Source organism: Rhinopithecus bieti, unplaced genomic scaffold, assembly GCF_001698545.2.
Source record: "Rhinopithecus bieti isolate Rb0 unplaced genomic scaffold, ASM169854v2 scaffold_110, whole genome shotgun sequence".
Classification (NCBI taxonomy): domain Eukaryota; kingdom Metazoa; phylum Chordata; class Mammalia; order Primates; family Cercopithecidae; genus Rhinopithecus; species Rhinopithecus bieti.
The window spans coordinates 3,275,542-3,292,550 of NW_016803311.1; the positions used below are offsets into that span (position 1 = coordinate 3,275,542).

General features: G+C 40.3%; 1 protein-coding gene and 1 long non-coding RNA gene across 4 annotated transcripts in view; one reads left to right on the top strand and one right to left on the bottom strand.

The window, feature by feature from the left end:
• LOC108530684 (uncharacterized) overlaps nucleotides 1–59 on the bottom strand; it is a 92,987-nt gene extending 92,928 nt beyond the window's left edge. The window contains exon 1 of the long non-coding RNA XR_001885925.1: nucleotides 1–59. This is a non-coding gene — a long non-coding RNA (uncharacterized LOC108530684).
• The window catches only part of PTPRO (protein tyrosine phosphatase receptor type O), a 277,974-nt gene extending 261,229 nt beyond the window's left edge, over nucleotides 1–16,745 (top strand). For all 3 annotated transcript variants that reach the window (XM_017873696.1, XM_017873688.1, XM_017873702.1), the window contains 5 exons: nucleotides 840–962; nucleotides 5,906–6,060; nucleotides 8,449–8,584; nucleotides 14,285–14,405; nucleotides 15,436–16,745. In XM_017873696.1, coding sequence (XP_017729185.1) covers nucleotides 840–962; nucleotides 5,906–6,060; nucleotides 8,449–8,584; nucleotides 14,285–14,389 — 519 coding nt within the window. In that variant the 3' untranslated portion in view covers nucleotides 14,390–14,405; nucleotides 15,436–16,745. The remainder of the gene's footprint in view (nucleotides 1–839; nucleotides 963–5,905; nucleotides 6,061–8,448; nucleotides 8,585–14,284; nucleotides 14,406–15,435) is intronic.
• Nucleotides 16,746–17,009: the final 264 nt, after the last annotated feature.

A 17,009-nucleotide genomic window follows, 5' to 3' on the forward strand; every position in this document is an offset into this window, starting at 1 on the left:
TTACTGAAGCAGTTCCCACTTAGCAGCAAAACCTGCTCCAGCCTCTGCCATTGATGAAATGCTTGCTGTTTTCAAAGTCAAATAAAACATAGAGACAAAGCGCTAAATTTAAAACATTGTATTCGGGAAGCAAGAATTACAATTTGGGGGCAAACACACAGACCTGGTGGTCTCTGCAGTGTTCAAAGGAAAAAAGAGAAGGTTGGAAGTCTTCTAAAAAGGAGAAATACTGCATATTGTTTTGCAGGAAAGTTCATTAGCACTAGTAAAGTTTTGGGGAGCTGGCAAGCTCGGATTGGTGAATGGATGGTGGTGGGTAAAACTAGTCTCAGAGTCGCAGCAGGTTGTTTCAGTTGCTATTAGATAACAATGGTTTCAAGTTACTAACGGCAGTTTCGGCAACCAGGGCTTACAGAGAATTATATTCCTGGAACAATGTTACGCGTTCTGAGTGCTTTTTTTTTTTTTTTTTTGAGACAGAGCCTCTCTCTGTCGCGCAGGCTGGAGTGCAATGGCGCGATCTGGGCTCACTGCAACCTCTGCCTCCCGGGTTCAAGCAATTCTCCTGCCTCAGCTTCCCAAGTAGCTGGGGTGTTCTGAGTGCTTTATCCTCTGACCCCTCAACTCTGTTTTAGTTAGGTATGATAAGAATGACCCAAGTCATGTGATAAGAATTCACACTATGTAGCAAAAACGATTGTATTTGCTTTACGCTTCATCTTCACCAGGGTCCTATCTAATTTTTCAGAGGCAAATACCTTTGTTTTCCCTAAGTGAACACAGGCTTAATTGCTTTCCTAGCCTGTTTGTTTTAAACAATTGTTTTGTCCTTGCTTCAGGTGAAATGTGACCATTACTGGCCATTCACGGAAGAACCTATAGCCTACGGAGACATCACTGTGGAGATGATTTCAGAGGAAGAGCAGGACGACTGGGCCTGTAGACACTTCCGGATCAACTATGTAAGTCACCAAGCAGAGAGGAGGTGCTGTCCCTGTGCTGCCACCTACCCCACCACCACCGGGCAAGTGCTGGGAGACCGCCCCAGTGAGCACTTGGAGCTTTGCAATGCTGCCTCCTTCAAGAGGAAAAATCCACTTTCAGTGTCACTGTTTCCCATTTCATCAGTGATGGTGGGGATGATATGCTTGTTTTGGAGAGGCTGAGAAGATGCAGTAAAAAGTCTGCACTAGTTCATCTCAAATTAGTTCAGGATCATAGAAGACACTGTTAATCATTGCTTATCAGGCATCATTGAGGACAGACGTGTTCTCATTACTTATATTAATCATATATGAATATAATTAGGGTCTATAAGGCACACTTACATTTTAAATTAAATAATGATTTAGTAGTTTGGGTTTTGTTTGTTTGTTTTTTCTCATTTTGTTCTGGTTTGGTTTTCATTGTTTGGAAGGTACTTCTAGGTCTTATTAATCATAATTCCCTATCGCTCTTGAAGGGCTATTGATTTCTGATTGATAACACATCCAAAAAAAAAAAAAAAAAAAGTCTGTTTTTCTCACAAGGCCTGCCACCTTTCTGCTGACAAGTCTCTGAGCAAACGCTGAATATTTCTGTGACAGACTTAGGTGCTAACATCAATCGAAGTCATGCCACTGACCTCAGCCTATAGAATGCAGAGTTTTTACTGTTAATAGCCCTCTCCACTTGAACATGCTCTCTACGAAGACAAAATTGAATAGGAAAGTTCTCACTGAGATGTTCTTCCCTGCTTAGAAACAATCCTTTCTAATAGTTAAGGAAATAGCAAATTGTAGCATGTGGAACAAATTTACCCACTGCCTGTTGGATAAAGCCCATGAGCTAAGAATGGTTTTTACATTTTTTTAATGGTTGAAAAGAAATCAACTGAGCATGGTGGTTCATGCCTGTAATCCCAGCACTTTGAGAGGCTGAGGCGAGCAGGTCACTTGAGCACAGGATTTCAAGATCGCCTAAGCAACACAAGGAGACCCCATCTGACTAAAAATACAAAAATTAGCTGGCATAGTGGTACACACCTGTAGTCCCAGCTACTCAAGAGTCTGAGGTGGGAAAATTGCTTGAGCTCAGTGGGGGGAGGTTGCAGTGAGCCAAGATTGTGCCACTACACTTCAGCCTGGGCAACAAGAGCAAGACTCTGTCTACACACACACACACACACTCACACAAATCAACAAAACAATATATTTTATATGAACTACTATATGTAAATTATGTGAAATTTAGATTTCAATGTCCATATATAACATTTTATTAGAACACAGCCTACATTGTTTACGAATTGTCTATACTACTTCTGTGCTACATCAAGCTTGAGTAGTTGCAACCGAAACTATATGATCTGCAAAAACTAAAATATTTACTAACTGTCCCTTTGCAGAAAATGTTCTCTGACCCTTAAAATAGGCAATGGAAACAAAGATTGCCCATATCAATACAACGTAAGAACTTGATACTGCCTACTTATTGATATGTACTAGAGAAAAATCACTTCTTAATCATTGTTAACTGGCAGTTAACAATGTCTTTTATGACCAGGAGAATTTAGGCAAATCCCCGTATAACTCTAACAGACTGTGTTTAGTGTTGTTTCAGTCGTTTGAAATTCACATTGCTTCCTTGTTAAGCACGTTTTTACTCAAATGCAGAGTTTCAGCTTAAGTGTCACCTCCTTTGTGGAGTCTTCTCTGGGCTCGGACACCATTAGCCCTTTCCTCTACTGGGGCAGAGTCTCAAGTAAGCTGCTTTATCACAGCACACCATAGATAGTTACAATTCTCGCTTTTTGTGTCTGCCTCCCCAGTATACTGTGAGTTTCAGAAGCAAGTGCTCTCTCCCTGTGGAATGAATAAATCAGTGAATGAAGGAGTTATATCAAAAATAATAAGGCACTTGTAAAGCATCAATAGACTTTCCATCAGAGAAAATATTTGTCAATCCGTATGCCATTTGAACTCTGTTTTTTGTTCTTAGCTATTTCAATTGAAAAGCCAGTGCAAACTGATAACCAAATACAGTACGAATCTGTCCCTAGGTTTGCACATAGGAGAAAAAATTTCAGAGCACAAAATAGGGTCTGTTCCACTGCCTAGTCTGTTGACAAAGAAGAGTCACATAGATTATTGCAGGGTCAGTACTATGCTTCTTCTCTTTGGTCTGAAATGATGACCTGTCTTTCGATGACAAGCATGTGAAGGACTTGAAAAATAGGAATAAAACATTGAACAGTAGTGTTTGCTTGTAAGGAATTTACTTGTTACAAGCATCTGGTACCAGAGTGCCCCCTTTTGGCCATAAGTATGATGAATCTAAATGCTAAGCTCCTACAATGAAGGCTAAGTTGCCCAAAGAACATTGTGCTGTGCTAATTAATATATTTTTCAATTTGTTTCATTTTTTTGTTTATACCCTTCTTTATCCATTCCATTTTGATATGTGGAAACTTTCCAATTACAAAAAGATAAAATTACATAAATAAGGAACTCAAGGTAAGAGAAATTTAGGAATAGCTAAGTAAGATAAAACCAGAAGAGTTTTCTCCTTTAACAAGAAAGGAGAAAAATGACCATAACACACAACTTGTCACTTTCTACTACTTGGAACTTGGCACAAACTGAGTGAGAGCTGGAGACTAAAGATCATGAAAAACATGTTTGTTGCCAGGGACTTTGTGCCTTGCTATTCAGGTTGCTATTCAGGCTGACCCCAGTTCCAGGACCCCTCCCTTGTAGCTGCGGAGAAACTAACTACAATTTAATGATTTCCTGATTTTAAATGATTTTAAATTACCTTGCACTTTTTTTTTTTTTTTTTTTTTTTTGAGACAGAGTCTCACTCTGTCGCCTGAGCTGGCGTGCAGTGGTGTGATCTTGGCTCACTACAAGCTCCGCCTCCTGGGTTTACGCCATTCTCCTGCCTCAGCCTCCCGAGTAGCTGGGACTACAGGCTCCCACCACTATGCCAGCTAACTTTTTTTGTATTTTTAGTAGAGATGGGGTTTTACTGTGTTAGTCAGGATGGTCTCGATCTCCTGACCTTGTGATCCACCCACCTCGGCCTCCCAAAGTGCTGGGATTACAGGCATAAGCCACCGCGCCTGGCCCACCTTGCACTTTTTAACTGAATACATTTTCACCTCAACTGTACTGGAATATATATATTGGCTACAATGTACACATGTTATACAAATTATGATCGGCATTTGAACAGGGCAAGCATTTTCCTGAACTTCCCTGGCAACCAAAGTTATCTGGTGGCTGAGTATTCTTAAATCCTCTTGACATTGCATAAGTAGATTATTCTGCACAGTTCATTATGCCCAAGATAGTTTCTCAACATACTTCCTGAAGAGAGCAGTGAGGGTAGCCAGTGTCTTTGTAGACTTCATGTTCTGTGTGTCAAGCCAGAATCCTTGAACATAGTAGGGGAGGCGTTGCATGCTACTGGGGATATATTAGGTGCCAAGGGTACAATGGGTGTAGGGGAGGTAATAACTTATGTATATTTAAATAAATCTTACATATTTACTTATACATTTTTTTATGAATTGTCTTTATCATTTATTTTCTGCCTAAGACCACTGACTCTTTGGAATTCATTTCTCTTTTAATACCTGAACTTAAACCTTAGTTCAAAATGGACAGCGAGGTCAAGCTTCCCTCCTTCGCAGTTAGGTTACAGTATTCCATCCTCTGAGTGAATTCTAGGCTCTTCACAAGTTTGAGGAATGAGGGATGAATCAGACCTTCATGAAGCCTGGGTTTGGGATATTTCTGACAGTTGATAACAAGTGGAAAATATATCACTCTTACAAATTAGTTGGAACTAAAAAGAATTGATCTGGAAAGATCCACCTTCTAGTTAATATGTACTCAGTGCAGAGGGAACAACAATATATTTGATGTATGGGTTAATAGGAATAGGATACATATACAAGTTATACTCACTTACTAGGGATTCCCAGAACCAACCATACAATTGCATGGAGCTGGATGACAGTGAGTGATAGTAAGGAGGTACTAGTAAATAATAATATCACAAACATGATTACACTTAATCCACACAACAACTCTTGTTATAAGTATTATTAGGCCACTTTTAGATATGAGAAAACTGAAGCTCAGTGAGGTGGGTCCTCTAGTATCAAAGCCCAAGACAAGGATTCTCATATACGTGATTTTGTGAAAGTGCATTCTTGGGGAAAGCCCATAAGGGAGCAAGGGAAGCAGATTGATAGAGAAGAAGCCCTACAGAGAATTCAGCTGAGGTCTCACCTGTGCTGGATCCCACAAACAATGCTGGGGCGTGAACGGCACCATGGTATTGTCTCACTCTGAAAGAGGCTGGATTTTTGTACCCCACAATTAGTCGGGCATTAGCTCTGGGCTGCCCTCAGCAGGAGAACGCAACCTCTTAGGCATTTTCCATCAAAGTCCCTCTGTGCAGTGGAAGGCAACTATCAAGAGATGGGTACTGCTGTGCTGTTAGCAGCAACTGGGAAAAGTGTGCCTCAAGCTGGCAAAGGTATCTAAAGGGCACCAACAGCACTTTCTACAGTGTTTAATTCATTAGCCAAAGCTGATGCAGCTTCTAAATGACAGAGCCAGGATGCAAACCCTAATCTGCTTAAGCTTTTGTCCTTAATTACACAGGTACAGATTAGCCTACTTATCCTACTATTTGAAGCTTTATATAATTAGCGTGTTTTTTTTTTTCTTCATTACCTATTTTATGCCAGATATGGTGCTTAAAACTAGAAAGGAAGGAAAGTGTACTGACCAGGAGTGGAACATGGCTCTACCTTTTTGCATGATTAACCTGTGATCGCTAGTGGAGTCCTGGGTCATCCTAACAGTGAACTGAAAAATTAATTCTTGTTTTTGGTTTTGTTTCTTTAAAGGCTGACGAGATGCAGGATGTGATGCATTTTAACTACACAGCATGGCCTGATCATGGTGTGCCCACAGCAAATGCTGCAGAAAGTATCCTGCAGTTTGTACACATGGTCCGACAGCAAGCTACCAAGAGCAAAGGTCCCATGATTATACACTGCAGGTAACCTCATCAACTGCATAGTCTATTAAATATTAGGAGTTGATTCTGTAAGGGGGATAGCTCACCATTCCATAAGCCCTTATCAGATTTAGTTGAAAATTAAATGAATTCTGATTTTTTAAACTATGATTAATTGATGTCTTACTATATACAATACTTATTATGGCTTTCTTGTATCTATACCCTATAAGATAGATGTTATTATTCCCATTTTTAAATGGAAAAAAATAGAGAAGGGTAGAGATGTTAAAGGATTCACTCAAGTTCATGCAACCAGAACGTGGAGGAGTTAGCATTCGAATCCAGGCATGCCAATCTGCAAAGATCATGCCCTTAATATGTGATATTATCCTGCCCCATCAAGGATTCTGAGTAGTTACAACATGGACAAATACAAGGTCAAATTATAGAAAGCTGATCACAGCTCAACATTATATGAATAGACATGAAAACTAGAAAAAGAAAAGAAAAAAATGAAAATATTCAGCTTTTGAAGATAAACATATTTGCTATGTTTCCTCTTCAGCATTGTCTCTTAAATTTTCAGACAGTAGAATGAAAAAGGATATAGGATGTAAAAAAATCAGGGTCCACACTAATTCCCAACAGGAACAGTTATCATTAAATTTAATTTGTTCTTCCTACTATATGAACAGAGCTCCATCAAAATCTATCTCTGTGATACAATACTGCTATAAAATCCTTATGCAACCTCAAAAGAATAGGGGACATAAACATGCTCCAATGGCATGACAGGTGGTGGTGGGATGAAGATGTGAAGGGAAGCATTGGCAGCCATGCCAACCTAAGCAAATAAATCTACAATCCCAGACCTACTGCCTTGGCCCTTGTGAATTAGAATGGCTAGAATGAGGATGTATGTGTGTGCATTCATGTGTGTTTGTGTGGAGTGTGCATCTCCCTGGAAAGGAAAATGCTTCATAAACTACTAAGTTTCTGTTTAGGGCAGATATCGTTGCCGTCAATCCACTGTAGGCATTCATAGGTTAAAGGATGTGCTTTAGCAGATAAGATTATCTGTTCTCAAAATGGTTTTTTTCAAGAGCAGAAAATGAAGCTGTTCAACTCTGGGGTCAAACTCATGGATTCCTTTCATGGAAGATAGTAAGTGCAGTTCTGGATATGACTTTACAGGCGCTTACTCAGTAGCAGATCATTTTATCTGAGAAATCCTGGGAGGGAAGAGTTGTCTAGTAGAAAAAGCAACCTTAAACTCAAGGTTTATAGAGTGGGATTTTTCTAGCAAACTCCATATAATTGGCTTGAACTTTCTCTTTCCCCATCATTTCACAGGAATTCAAAGCTTAGAGCCATTTGGCTCTTTGCTGAGGATTGGAGGGAAAAAAGGGCTGACTTCAACACATAGAACTAGGGACTGTGAAGGGGCAGTTGGCCGGCGCATGTCCGTCCACTTCCACCTGTGCCCTGAGCACTGGGATTGGGGGACTGGCTGAGACTGGGTCCACATTTTTCATGTGATTTTAAGGCAACTATTTCAAAGGTCCCTGTGAGATGGAAGCAGGCTCAGGACCCACTAAAAGGGCAGGCGTGCTGTAAGACAGGTCTGGGGTGGTGAACTGAACTTAGGGTTGAAGATACACAAATCTCTGTGGTCCCAGAGCTAGAGTTAGAGTATGGACATCTCAACTGGACTTTTGAGCTGGTCTGAGGGCTTAACTCTGATGGTGTTCAAAAGACAGGGTATTGTTTATGTGCATCAGCTCTCTGAATGCAGAAATCAGCTCCCGAGAGTACTCAACGTGGAATCCCTACTTTTCTCCAGAAGCAGAGACGCCGAAAAAGGGTGTAGCCAATGCAGTGCAAATCTCTCTCAGGAAGGTAGACATGACAGTCAGAAATGTGACATCAGAAGGAACACCAAGCACAACTGCATACTTAAAAATCAGTTAAGTGGAAGATATTGTCAGGAGCTTAGACTTCTTTTTTCCACAAGGGTACTATTTGTAGTTTTTTAGAAATCATCAATTTTATTTCAACAGTAAAGTAGCCCCATCTGGGCTGGCCGCAGTGGCTCACGCCTCTAATTCCAGCACTTTGGGAGGCCAAGGTGGGAGGATCACCTGAGGTCAGGAGTTCGAGACCAGCCTGGCTAACATGTCAAAACTCCATCTCTACTAAAAATACAAAACTTAGCCAGGCGTGGTGGCGCATGCCTATATTCCCAGCTACTCGGGAGGCTGAGGCAGGAGAATCACTTGAACCCAAGAGGCGGAGGTTGCAGTGAGCCGAGATCACGCCATTGCCTTCGAGCCTGGGCAACAGAGCAAGACTCCATCTCAAAAAAGAAAAAAGAGAAAAAAAAGAAGGACCATCTGAATAATGTGCCATCGGAACATTCTTTTGCAGTGCTGGAGTGGGACGGACGGGAACATTCATTGCCCTGGACAGGCTCTTGCAGCACATTCGGGATCATGAGTTTGTCGACATCTTAGGGCTGGTGTCAGAAATGAGGTCATACCGGATGTCTATGGTACAGACAGAGGTAGGAACATAATCTATATGTATTTTTAAATTTTCCCTGGACTGAAAAACTTACCATTATTCAATGGTATGCTTCAACACAATTCTCTCAAACTTCTTTGTCTCTGTATTTCCCATTTTCTTATTGTATATGTTCAAACGGCTTTGAGGCATAAAAGAAATAGACACTAGCCTCCAGAAAACCATTTGGTGTATAGTGATTACACTTTTATTGGCATCATAATTCAGAGTGCATGGGTAGATTCCTAAGAGTAAAACCTCTTTGAACAGACTCAGAGTCAATTGCAGATAACAGCCATCCCGGGTAAATGCCACCAAATAGAGACTGTAGAACTGGTGCAATTTGATTTATATTTGAAATGTTGGATTTGATTCAATACATTTGTCATTAGTTTATCCTCCATGTGACTCTATCCCAAATTCACTTTTCGTGATGATTAGAAGTTGGATTTGAGCTTTCTGTCCCTTTTATGATTTTAAAGATTCCCAGTCCCTACCAGTATTGCCTGTTCCCTTCATGTCAGTGATGAAGATTTATTATTTTAACAACATGGAAGCATCCTCTGAAATATCCAACAGTGTTATGTGCTCCGTCTTCCTCCTCTTCTCCCAAGTCCTCCCACCCTGAAAGCCTGAGGATGCACTTAGTCTGGAGTGGCAACCCAAGGCAACGCCGGCAGACAGCACCGCCTGCCTCAGATCAGCCGTGGGTGTGTACCTCTGTGGGCGCAAAAACCCAAGTACAACAGCTTCTTCGTAAATCTCGTCACCCACCCAACTGGCGACTTCTTAGCCTCAGTCTTACAACAATCCTTTTTCTCAAAGAGTGTGTGTGGGTGGAACACTTGGGTAGAACACAACCTGGCCTGACCTGTATCAGGATATTTTAAAAATGCTTTGATCTTCCTCATGGTTTTCCTACCGAGCACCACTAGATGTCAGCATCACTTCAAAAGCCCAGAGTAATGGCGGCCGTCTCAGCTCTGTTTCTGCTTTCCCACTCCCTTTGCTTTTCTTTCCTCCTACCTCCCCAGTCTTATCTCACCAACTTTTGGCAAGGCTGTTTCAATGCATCCATTTCTGAGCTACAGCAGGATCATACCACTTGGGAAAGAGTTATCCTCGTTAATATTCAGACCTCTCATTGATAATTAGGAAGCAAGTACAATTGGTTTCCTCACTTTCTTGATTTCAGTCATGCTGCCTGGTAATTTAGTGTGGTGGGGACATCAACATCACTTTTTAATCATAAGTTTAAAATGTCTGGTTTCCCAGAGGAGTCCACTATCTGGTGAGTAAACAATGCTTTATTAATCACTCCATGTTTTTGGCTTTTACTTCCATAAATTTGCACCCTGATATGTGATGAAAACTCCACCTTATGTATACGAATCTCCAAGCTTCAAAGAGCCACACCTTATTTTAAGTATTTTGTATTTAATGAATGGTCTTCCCAATTTACTTAATTCATACCTTTTAAAACTTAATAGATTTTGGGGCCGGGCGCGGTGGCTCACGCCTGTAATCCCAACACTACAGGGAGGCCGAGGAGGGCGGATCACCCAAGGTCAGGAGTTCGAGACCAGCCTGGCCAACATGGTAAAACCCTGACTCTACTAAAAATATAAAAAAATTAGCCGGGCGTGGTAGTGGGCGCCTGTAATCCCAGTTACTCAGGAGGCTGAGGCAGGAGAATTGCTTGAACACAGGAGACAGAGGTTGCAGTGAGCCAATACGGTGCCACTGCACTCCAGCCTGGAAGACAGAGCGAGACTCCATCTCAAAAAACAAACAAACAAACAAAAAACTGCATAGATTTTAATTATGGCCTGTTTGCTTTTTACTTTTCCCAACTACAGATTCTTAATCTCTTTCACATGACAGATCCTCCATCCCATTTTCAGGGCCATTATCTCTCTTTGGGTGGTAATTAAGCAGCCACCATGTCACTTCCCGCAAAGCCAAAAAAACGTTTTCTTTTCTCCCTAAATGTTTTACCCTAAATTTTGGTTGTTTCATTTGTTTATGGCAGCATTTTAGGTTGATATCTCCACGGACACAGCCTTTTTAAAGTACAGTATCCCCATCCTGGCCAACATAGTGAAACCCCGTCTCTACTAAAAATACAAAAATTAGCTGGGCATGGTGGCGCCCGCCTGTAGTCCCAGCTACTTGGGAAGCTGAGGCAGGAGAATCGCTTGAACCCAGGAGGCAGAGCTTGCAGTGAGCCGAGATCACACCACTGCACTCCAGTCTGGTGACAGAGTGAGACTCTGTCTCGAGAAAAACAACAAAAAATAATTAAAATTAATTATTAAATAATTAAATGAAAAATAAAGTACAGTGTCCCTTCCCTGAACTCTCATGGGAAGTTCAAAGTCAGCAAAGAGGGCAGAGGTCCCCTGGGTTGCCTACTTTTTCCAACTTTTCTTGCTTGACCCTTGATTCCCTCAGGAACTCGTGGTGGATGTTTTCCAGTTCCAGTTATTTATCTGTGTCTGTTTTTTTTTTTTTTCTTTCTTTTAACTTATGTCTAGAACATCTTGTTCATTTACTTTTATTTTTTCCCTGTTCCTCTGCTCACCATGGTTCATCCTGTATTTTGAATACAGATTGATCTGCCTAAGATTCTCCTTTAGCCTATTCACATTCAAAGTCTGCTGCCAGGTCACAAAAGTTAACAAGGAAAGAACAAAGTAAAAAAAGTTATTCTTTTCACATGTATCCTCCTAGAGTACTCCTTTGACACTAATGATTTTCAAGAGAATGAAATGATTCTCCAATTGAGCTTTGTTTATATGTATATAATCAACCCACGTAGACCATATTTCCTCCCGTCACTGGTATCTAATTTTCCAGCCTTCCCTACATTGCCCTGATTCCACCACTCCACCTCACCCAAAAAATTGCAGAAGTAGCTCATAGGATGAGCCATATCTCCAGGTGCATATATCAGGGTCATTGCAACATGCCTGGACTGCACTGTGACCTGCCCTCTTCCTCTTCCTCACCTGACCAGACACGCTCCATGGGCTTCTTCACACAAATAGAGGCGTATTTAGAAAGAATGCCAGACCCTGGGGGGAGGCCCAAGTCTCCACTTTACTGCTGCACAAGTCATGTCACCTCTCAAGGCTCCCATTTCTCTTCTGTAAAACACGAATGATAACTTTCACTCATTTTTGTAAAGTAGACATGATGGGAAATAATATAACCTAGATAAGTGCTTTGAAACTGTGAACTGTCACTTATGAATGATGTTCTCCTCTCTTCTATTTTTACCGAATATTTTGTTTGATTTTCCTCTAATACCCTTCCCTGGAGGTCAGCTGGGGCTTTGCTTTGAGCAGCCTCTCCTCCTGATCTGCAGTTTGGATTTCTCAGGGACTTTCAAGGACAAGTCTCTCCAGGTCTTTATTTACTCTCCTTGTGGTCTTTTTGTTTGGTTGTTTTTTGTTTTGATACAAAATGTAGCCACTAAGTAGATGCAGATTGAAAGTCCAGGCAATCTCTGGTCTTATCTATTCCCTGTGTTGACATAACACTAGAAACAATGGATTAGGTGTCCATGTGTGATGACCACAAGTAGTAGCTCAGCCGCTGATACCATCACCACAAAAGGGAATACATTTTCTCCAAACCGTGTTGAAAAATACAGGTTAGGCTGAAGTATCAACCCAGTGATGTTTGAAATATTAATTTTATTTTTTGTATGAAGTTGTTACACAGGAGGCTTCTTAAAATCCTATGGATATCTTGACTGGATCTTATTTAAATGTTATTTCTAGTGGTATTACTTATAGAGAAACTCTGGGAAACAAAGAAAAAGGAGGAACACTATGAAATTACCCTTCCTTCTTGGCAGAAAGAAAATTTTGGTGATTTTATCTTGGCTTTCATTCAAGTATAACTTTTATATGATTGTGCTCATATTATATGTATATATGTATCTATATGTATTACTTTACATTCTATTTACATTCTAGTTTCTCATTTAGGATTTTACTATGTAGCCTGTATAGTATCAAAAATTACCTAAAACTCTATACATCTCATTTTAAGGACAGACTAATGTTTCATTATAGATACACTATTGCATACTTAAACCAATCTCCTTTTTTTTTTTTTTTTTTTTTTTTTTTTTGTTTTTTGTTTTTTGTTTTGAGACGGAGTCTCGCTCTGTTGCCCAGGCTGGAGTGCAGTGGCTGGATCTCAGCTCACTGCAAGCTCCACCTCCCGGGTTTACGCCATTCTCCTGCCTCAGCCTCCCAAGTAGCTGGGACTACAGGCGCCCGCCAACTCGCCCGGCTAGTTTTTTGTATTTTTTAGTAGAGACGGGGTTTCGCCGTGTTAGCTAGTTGGTCTCGATCTCCTGACCTCGCGATCCACCCGTCTCGGCCTCCCAAAGTGCTGGGATTACAGGCTTGAGCCACCACGCCCGGCCCCAATCTCCTTTTTATAGAACATTAAATTGGATTATTTCCCACTTTTTACTATTATCTGTGTCCACACCATTATTAGCACTTTATTAATTCTGCCTCTGCAAATAATAGATAAAATGGACTGCCTCAACAAACTTGTCATCATTAAATATTATCTTTTCCTTTTAGCTTTGTCCACTACATAGATGGAAAATAATGATTTCACTTTACTTTTTATTACTTGACTATTTTTGGCATATTTTAATATTTCCTGAGTTTACTTCAAAAGTCATTTAATAAGCACAAGCTAAGTGCTAGGCATTAGGAATAAAAATACATAGTTTCTACCTTCCAGGGAATATTTGGCCTAGTGGCTGATGTCCTTTACTTATTTGTCTATTTGTATGTTACTGATTTAGATGACTTTATCACAAAAATAAAGGTATCAATATTCTGTCATAATTCTAGAAAATATTTTTCTCACCCAGTTTCTGGTTTACCCTATGTTTTATTCTTTTAACTTTTAAAATATACAGTAGATTGAAATTTTATTTGTAATTGATTCTACTGCTCTTAATTTTAGAAATTCCTTTCCTAAAGTAATCAGAAATTAACCAATATTTTCCTCTATATTTTAATGACAATTTATTAAATTACCTGGAATTTACTTTGGTGTATGATAAGGGGATATCCTTTTTTTTTTTTTTTTTTCAAAATAGCCCTGTAATTTGATTGAGTATTCATTTCCTTTAACATTAATAATGATCTAATGTACAGCATGGTGAACAGAGTTCATAATACCATATTGTATACTTGAAATTTGCTAGGAAAGTGGATCTTAAGGGTTCTCACCACACACACACACACACACACAAATATATATACACATATATATACACACATATATATAAACATATATATAATCTGGGGTGATGAATGTGTTAACTAGCTTGATGGTGGTAATCATTTCATAATATATGTATATCAAATCATCACATTGTACACCTTAAATATATACAATTTTTATTATACTGCAATAAAGTTAGGGGAAAAAATTCCACTGTTTTTAAAAAAAAGCCATGATGTTCTAAGCTCTATTATTAATCAAAATACTTTTACAGTTGATTCTCTTGGATTTTCTAGTTATAAAATTGTATCTCTGTAAATAATGAAAATGGTTTCCTTTAACAGCAGATCTTGATCATTAAAACTATCATAGTATAAAATATTATGTCTTTGCACATATCTGCTCTGAAACCTGTTTTTGTCTTTTGTTCCAGGAGCAGTACATTTTTATCCATCAGTGTGTGCAACTGATGTGGATGAAGAAGAAGCAGCAGTTCTGCATCAGTGATGTCATATACGAGAATGTTAGCAAGTCCTAGTTCAGAATCCGGAGCAGTAAGTGGAGAAGAGCTCGCCACAAGTGCTCAGTCTTAGAACTATTAGAGGGGGACGTGATGGATGGGACAAAAGACAGCAGTAGCCATTTGTATTGACTCTGACTTCACATGAGTATTGCTTCCCAGCTCCTGGCTTCACATGGGTGGTCACAGGGAGAAACAAGTACTGTAGCAGATCTTTGAGTTTCAATGCAGCTTGGTTGGTGTTAGCAACAAACAGGAGTTTCTGCACCTCATGATGACTTCACCTCCATTCCCTCTACTCAGAACCCTAAATTATTCTGTTATTGGATCTGTGCCTGTAATATCAGGATACTGCCATCCAAATCTATCTAAATATCTTGTGCAAATATTTTATTGATTACAAGGGCTGTATAAGGGGTTACCAAAAAGGCATGAGCTGGATTGGACACTCCTAAAACCAAAAACAGCAGTGACAATAGAGTCTCAGGATAGCAGAGTCTGAAAATGCCTTGATCTCTCCTATTATGTGAGCCCTTACTTGAGCTTCATGAAGGTGCTTGTAACATATTCAATGCCTTGTACTCCAATTTTGACTAGGAGATCAGATTTTGGAGGTGTAAGTAATCTTGGCTGAGGTAACAGTAATCTGCCCATTTAGTTCAGTAAACAGACTGTAGAGTGTCTGACTATACTGGAGGGAGAGGAGTCAATGACAGGGTAGGGAGAGGACAGTGGTGCATGATGGGAGAATCATGAAAGTCTGGGAAGCATATGGACCAGTGGGCAGCAGGATAGGATTAGCGCTGCACCTGTACATCCATCAAGAGAGACAGAGCACACAATGGAACAGGAAGGATAAAAAATAAAGAAAGAGAGAAACAAATTTGTTGGGAGACGGAAAGACATTCAGACCCACAGAGAGGTGGCAGCACACAGAGAAAGATACACAGATCAGCCCACATCTGCATGGGTTGTGAGACTGAGCATAGTGAGAGCAGTGGTGGAGCAGGAGAAGGTTGCCGTGATACCAGGCTGCTTACTGTCTTTCTCTGTCTCATTCACAGGAGAGGACATGATGTGCACCCATCCTCCCTTGCTTCCAGATTGTTTTAGGGGGCCCTGATAGTCATTATTCTAAAAAGAGGCCCTCCTTTGTGATATGTGGCCAAGGAGATAATTCATCTCACAGAAGCACCGGGAAGACTTAGCCTTAAAGAGCCTACAGTGTCTTTTTGGACTCTTTCACTTCGGGACATTTAATAATGGACCAAATTCAATAGAACACCAGGAAGGTCAAGACGCTCTCCAAAGGGCAGGAAGTACGGCACTTCCGAAGAGTTTCGTTGGCCCTTTGCTGGTTGGGCTGAGTTTTTTATTTTAAGTGTTTGTTTTAAGTGCAATAATTTTTGTATGTGTGTGATTCTTATCAGAAAGTTGAATTGTTTTCTGCCTACACCATTCATCAGCCCCATTACCCAGGAAGGAACAGGCATTGTTAGCATCAGATTATACCTCATTATTCAAAGGAGGCATGGCCACACAAGAAGAAATGGTCGTTCTGCTTCAAGGAAATTGAGCCAGCACTATCTGTACTCCAACATCACTGGATCTGGAGTGGGCAGGTTGGACATGGAAGAAAGGGGTTCTACCCACAGATCAACTGTGTAATCTTTTCCTATTCCAAATATGAAAAGCTATAATTCAACTTCAAAGTAGAGTAGAAAAAAATTTGTCTTAACTGTTCTAGTTCTTGATGGTTTTCTTCCGTATTAACAGTTGGTGTTTCTTCCTTGGCCCTTTTGGACTAATGTTACTGTCCAGGTTCTTTCTCGAGAAACCACATCTGGTTCAGAAGAGTGTCAAGTCGGACTCTAAACTCCGTTGCTGTCTGAGCAATCTTGGTGCCTAGACTTTGCATTCCTTGTTCTGTTGACCTGCATACATGTGAGAGCTATTTCTTTAAGAACTATCTAGGCTGTGAAAACGCACTTTCTTTCCCCCAAAGAGCTGGGAATTTATGAAGTTATGGCAATGAACTGCAGCATGCTGGGACAATTATTTGACTCCACTTTTTTTGGTAATATTGTCAAATGTCTCTGTGGATTCTGACAGAGATTTCTCTTTGTTTTGTTATTCTTTTGGTTGTCAGTTTCATTTTAACGAGTGTAACTAGTAACATTTTATTCTTTGGATTTTGTATAATTACAGTACATGATTGTGTATTGTGACATGAATGCTGTCAAAATGACATTGATGGCATTGTGAAACCTGTTACTTTGTGTCACTTCCTGATAAATAAGAGGTGATGACATGGATATACAACAAAACACTTTGAGTTGAAAGTAAACACAAACTGGCTGCTTCCCCGTGGCAACTGTGGCTGTTGTGAGCCTCCATGTGTGTGCTTCCAGAAGGCTTTGCTCCTCTTCATGCACCTGACACTGCCCCTTCTCCTGGCTTCCCTCCATCCTTGATCATCTTCATGAAGCCACAGATAGAAGATCAGCTTAATATTTTATCAGTGACCTCAGTGATGGTGAAGGATGCCAAATGAACAGCTCTGCACCCCACCGTCTCTTGTCACTGAGAAGGCTTGGCCATGGCAGACCTTGGCAGAGTTTCTTGCAAGATCTGGCCA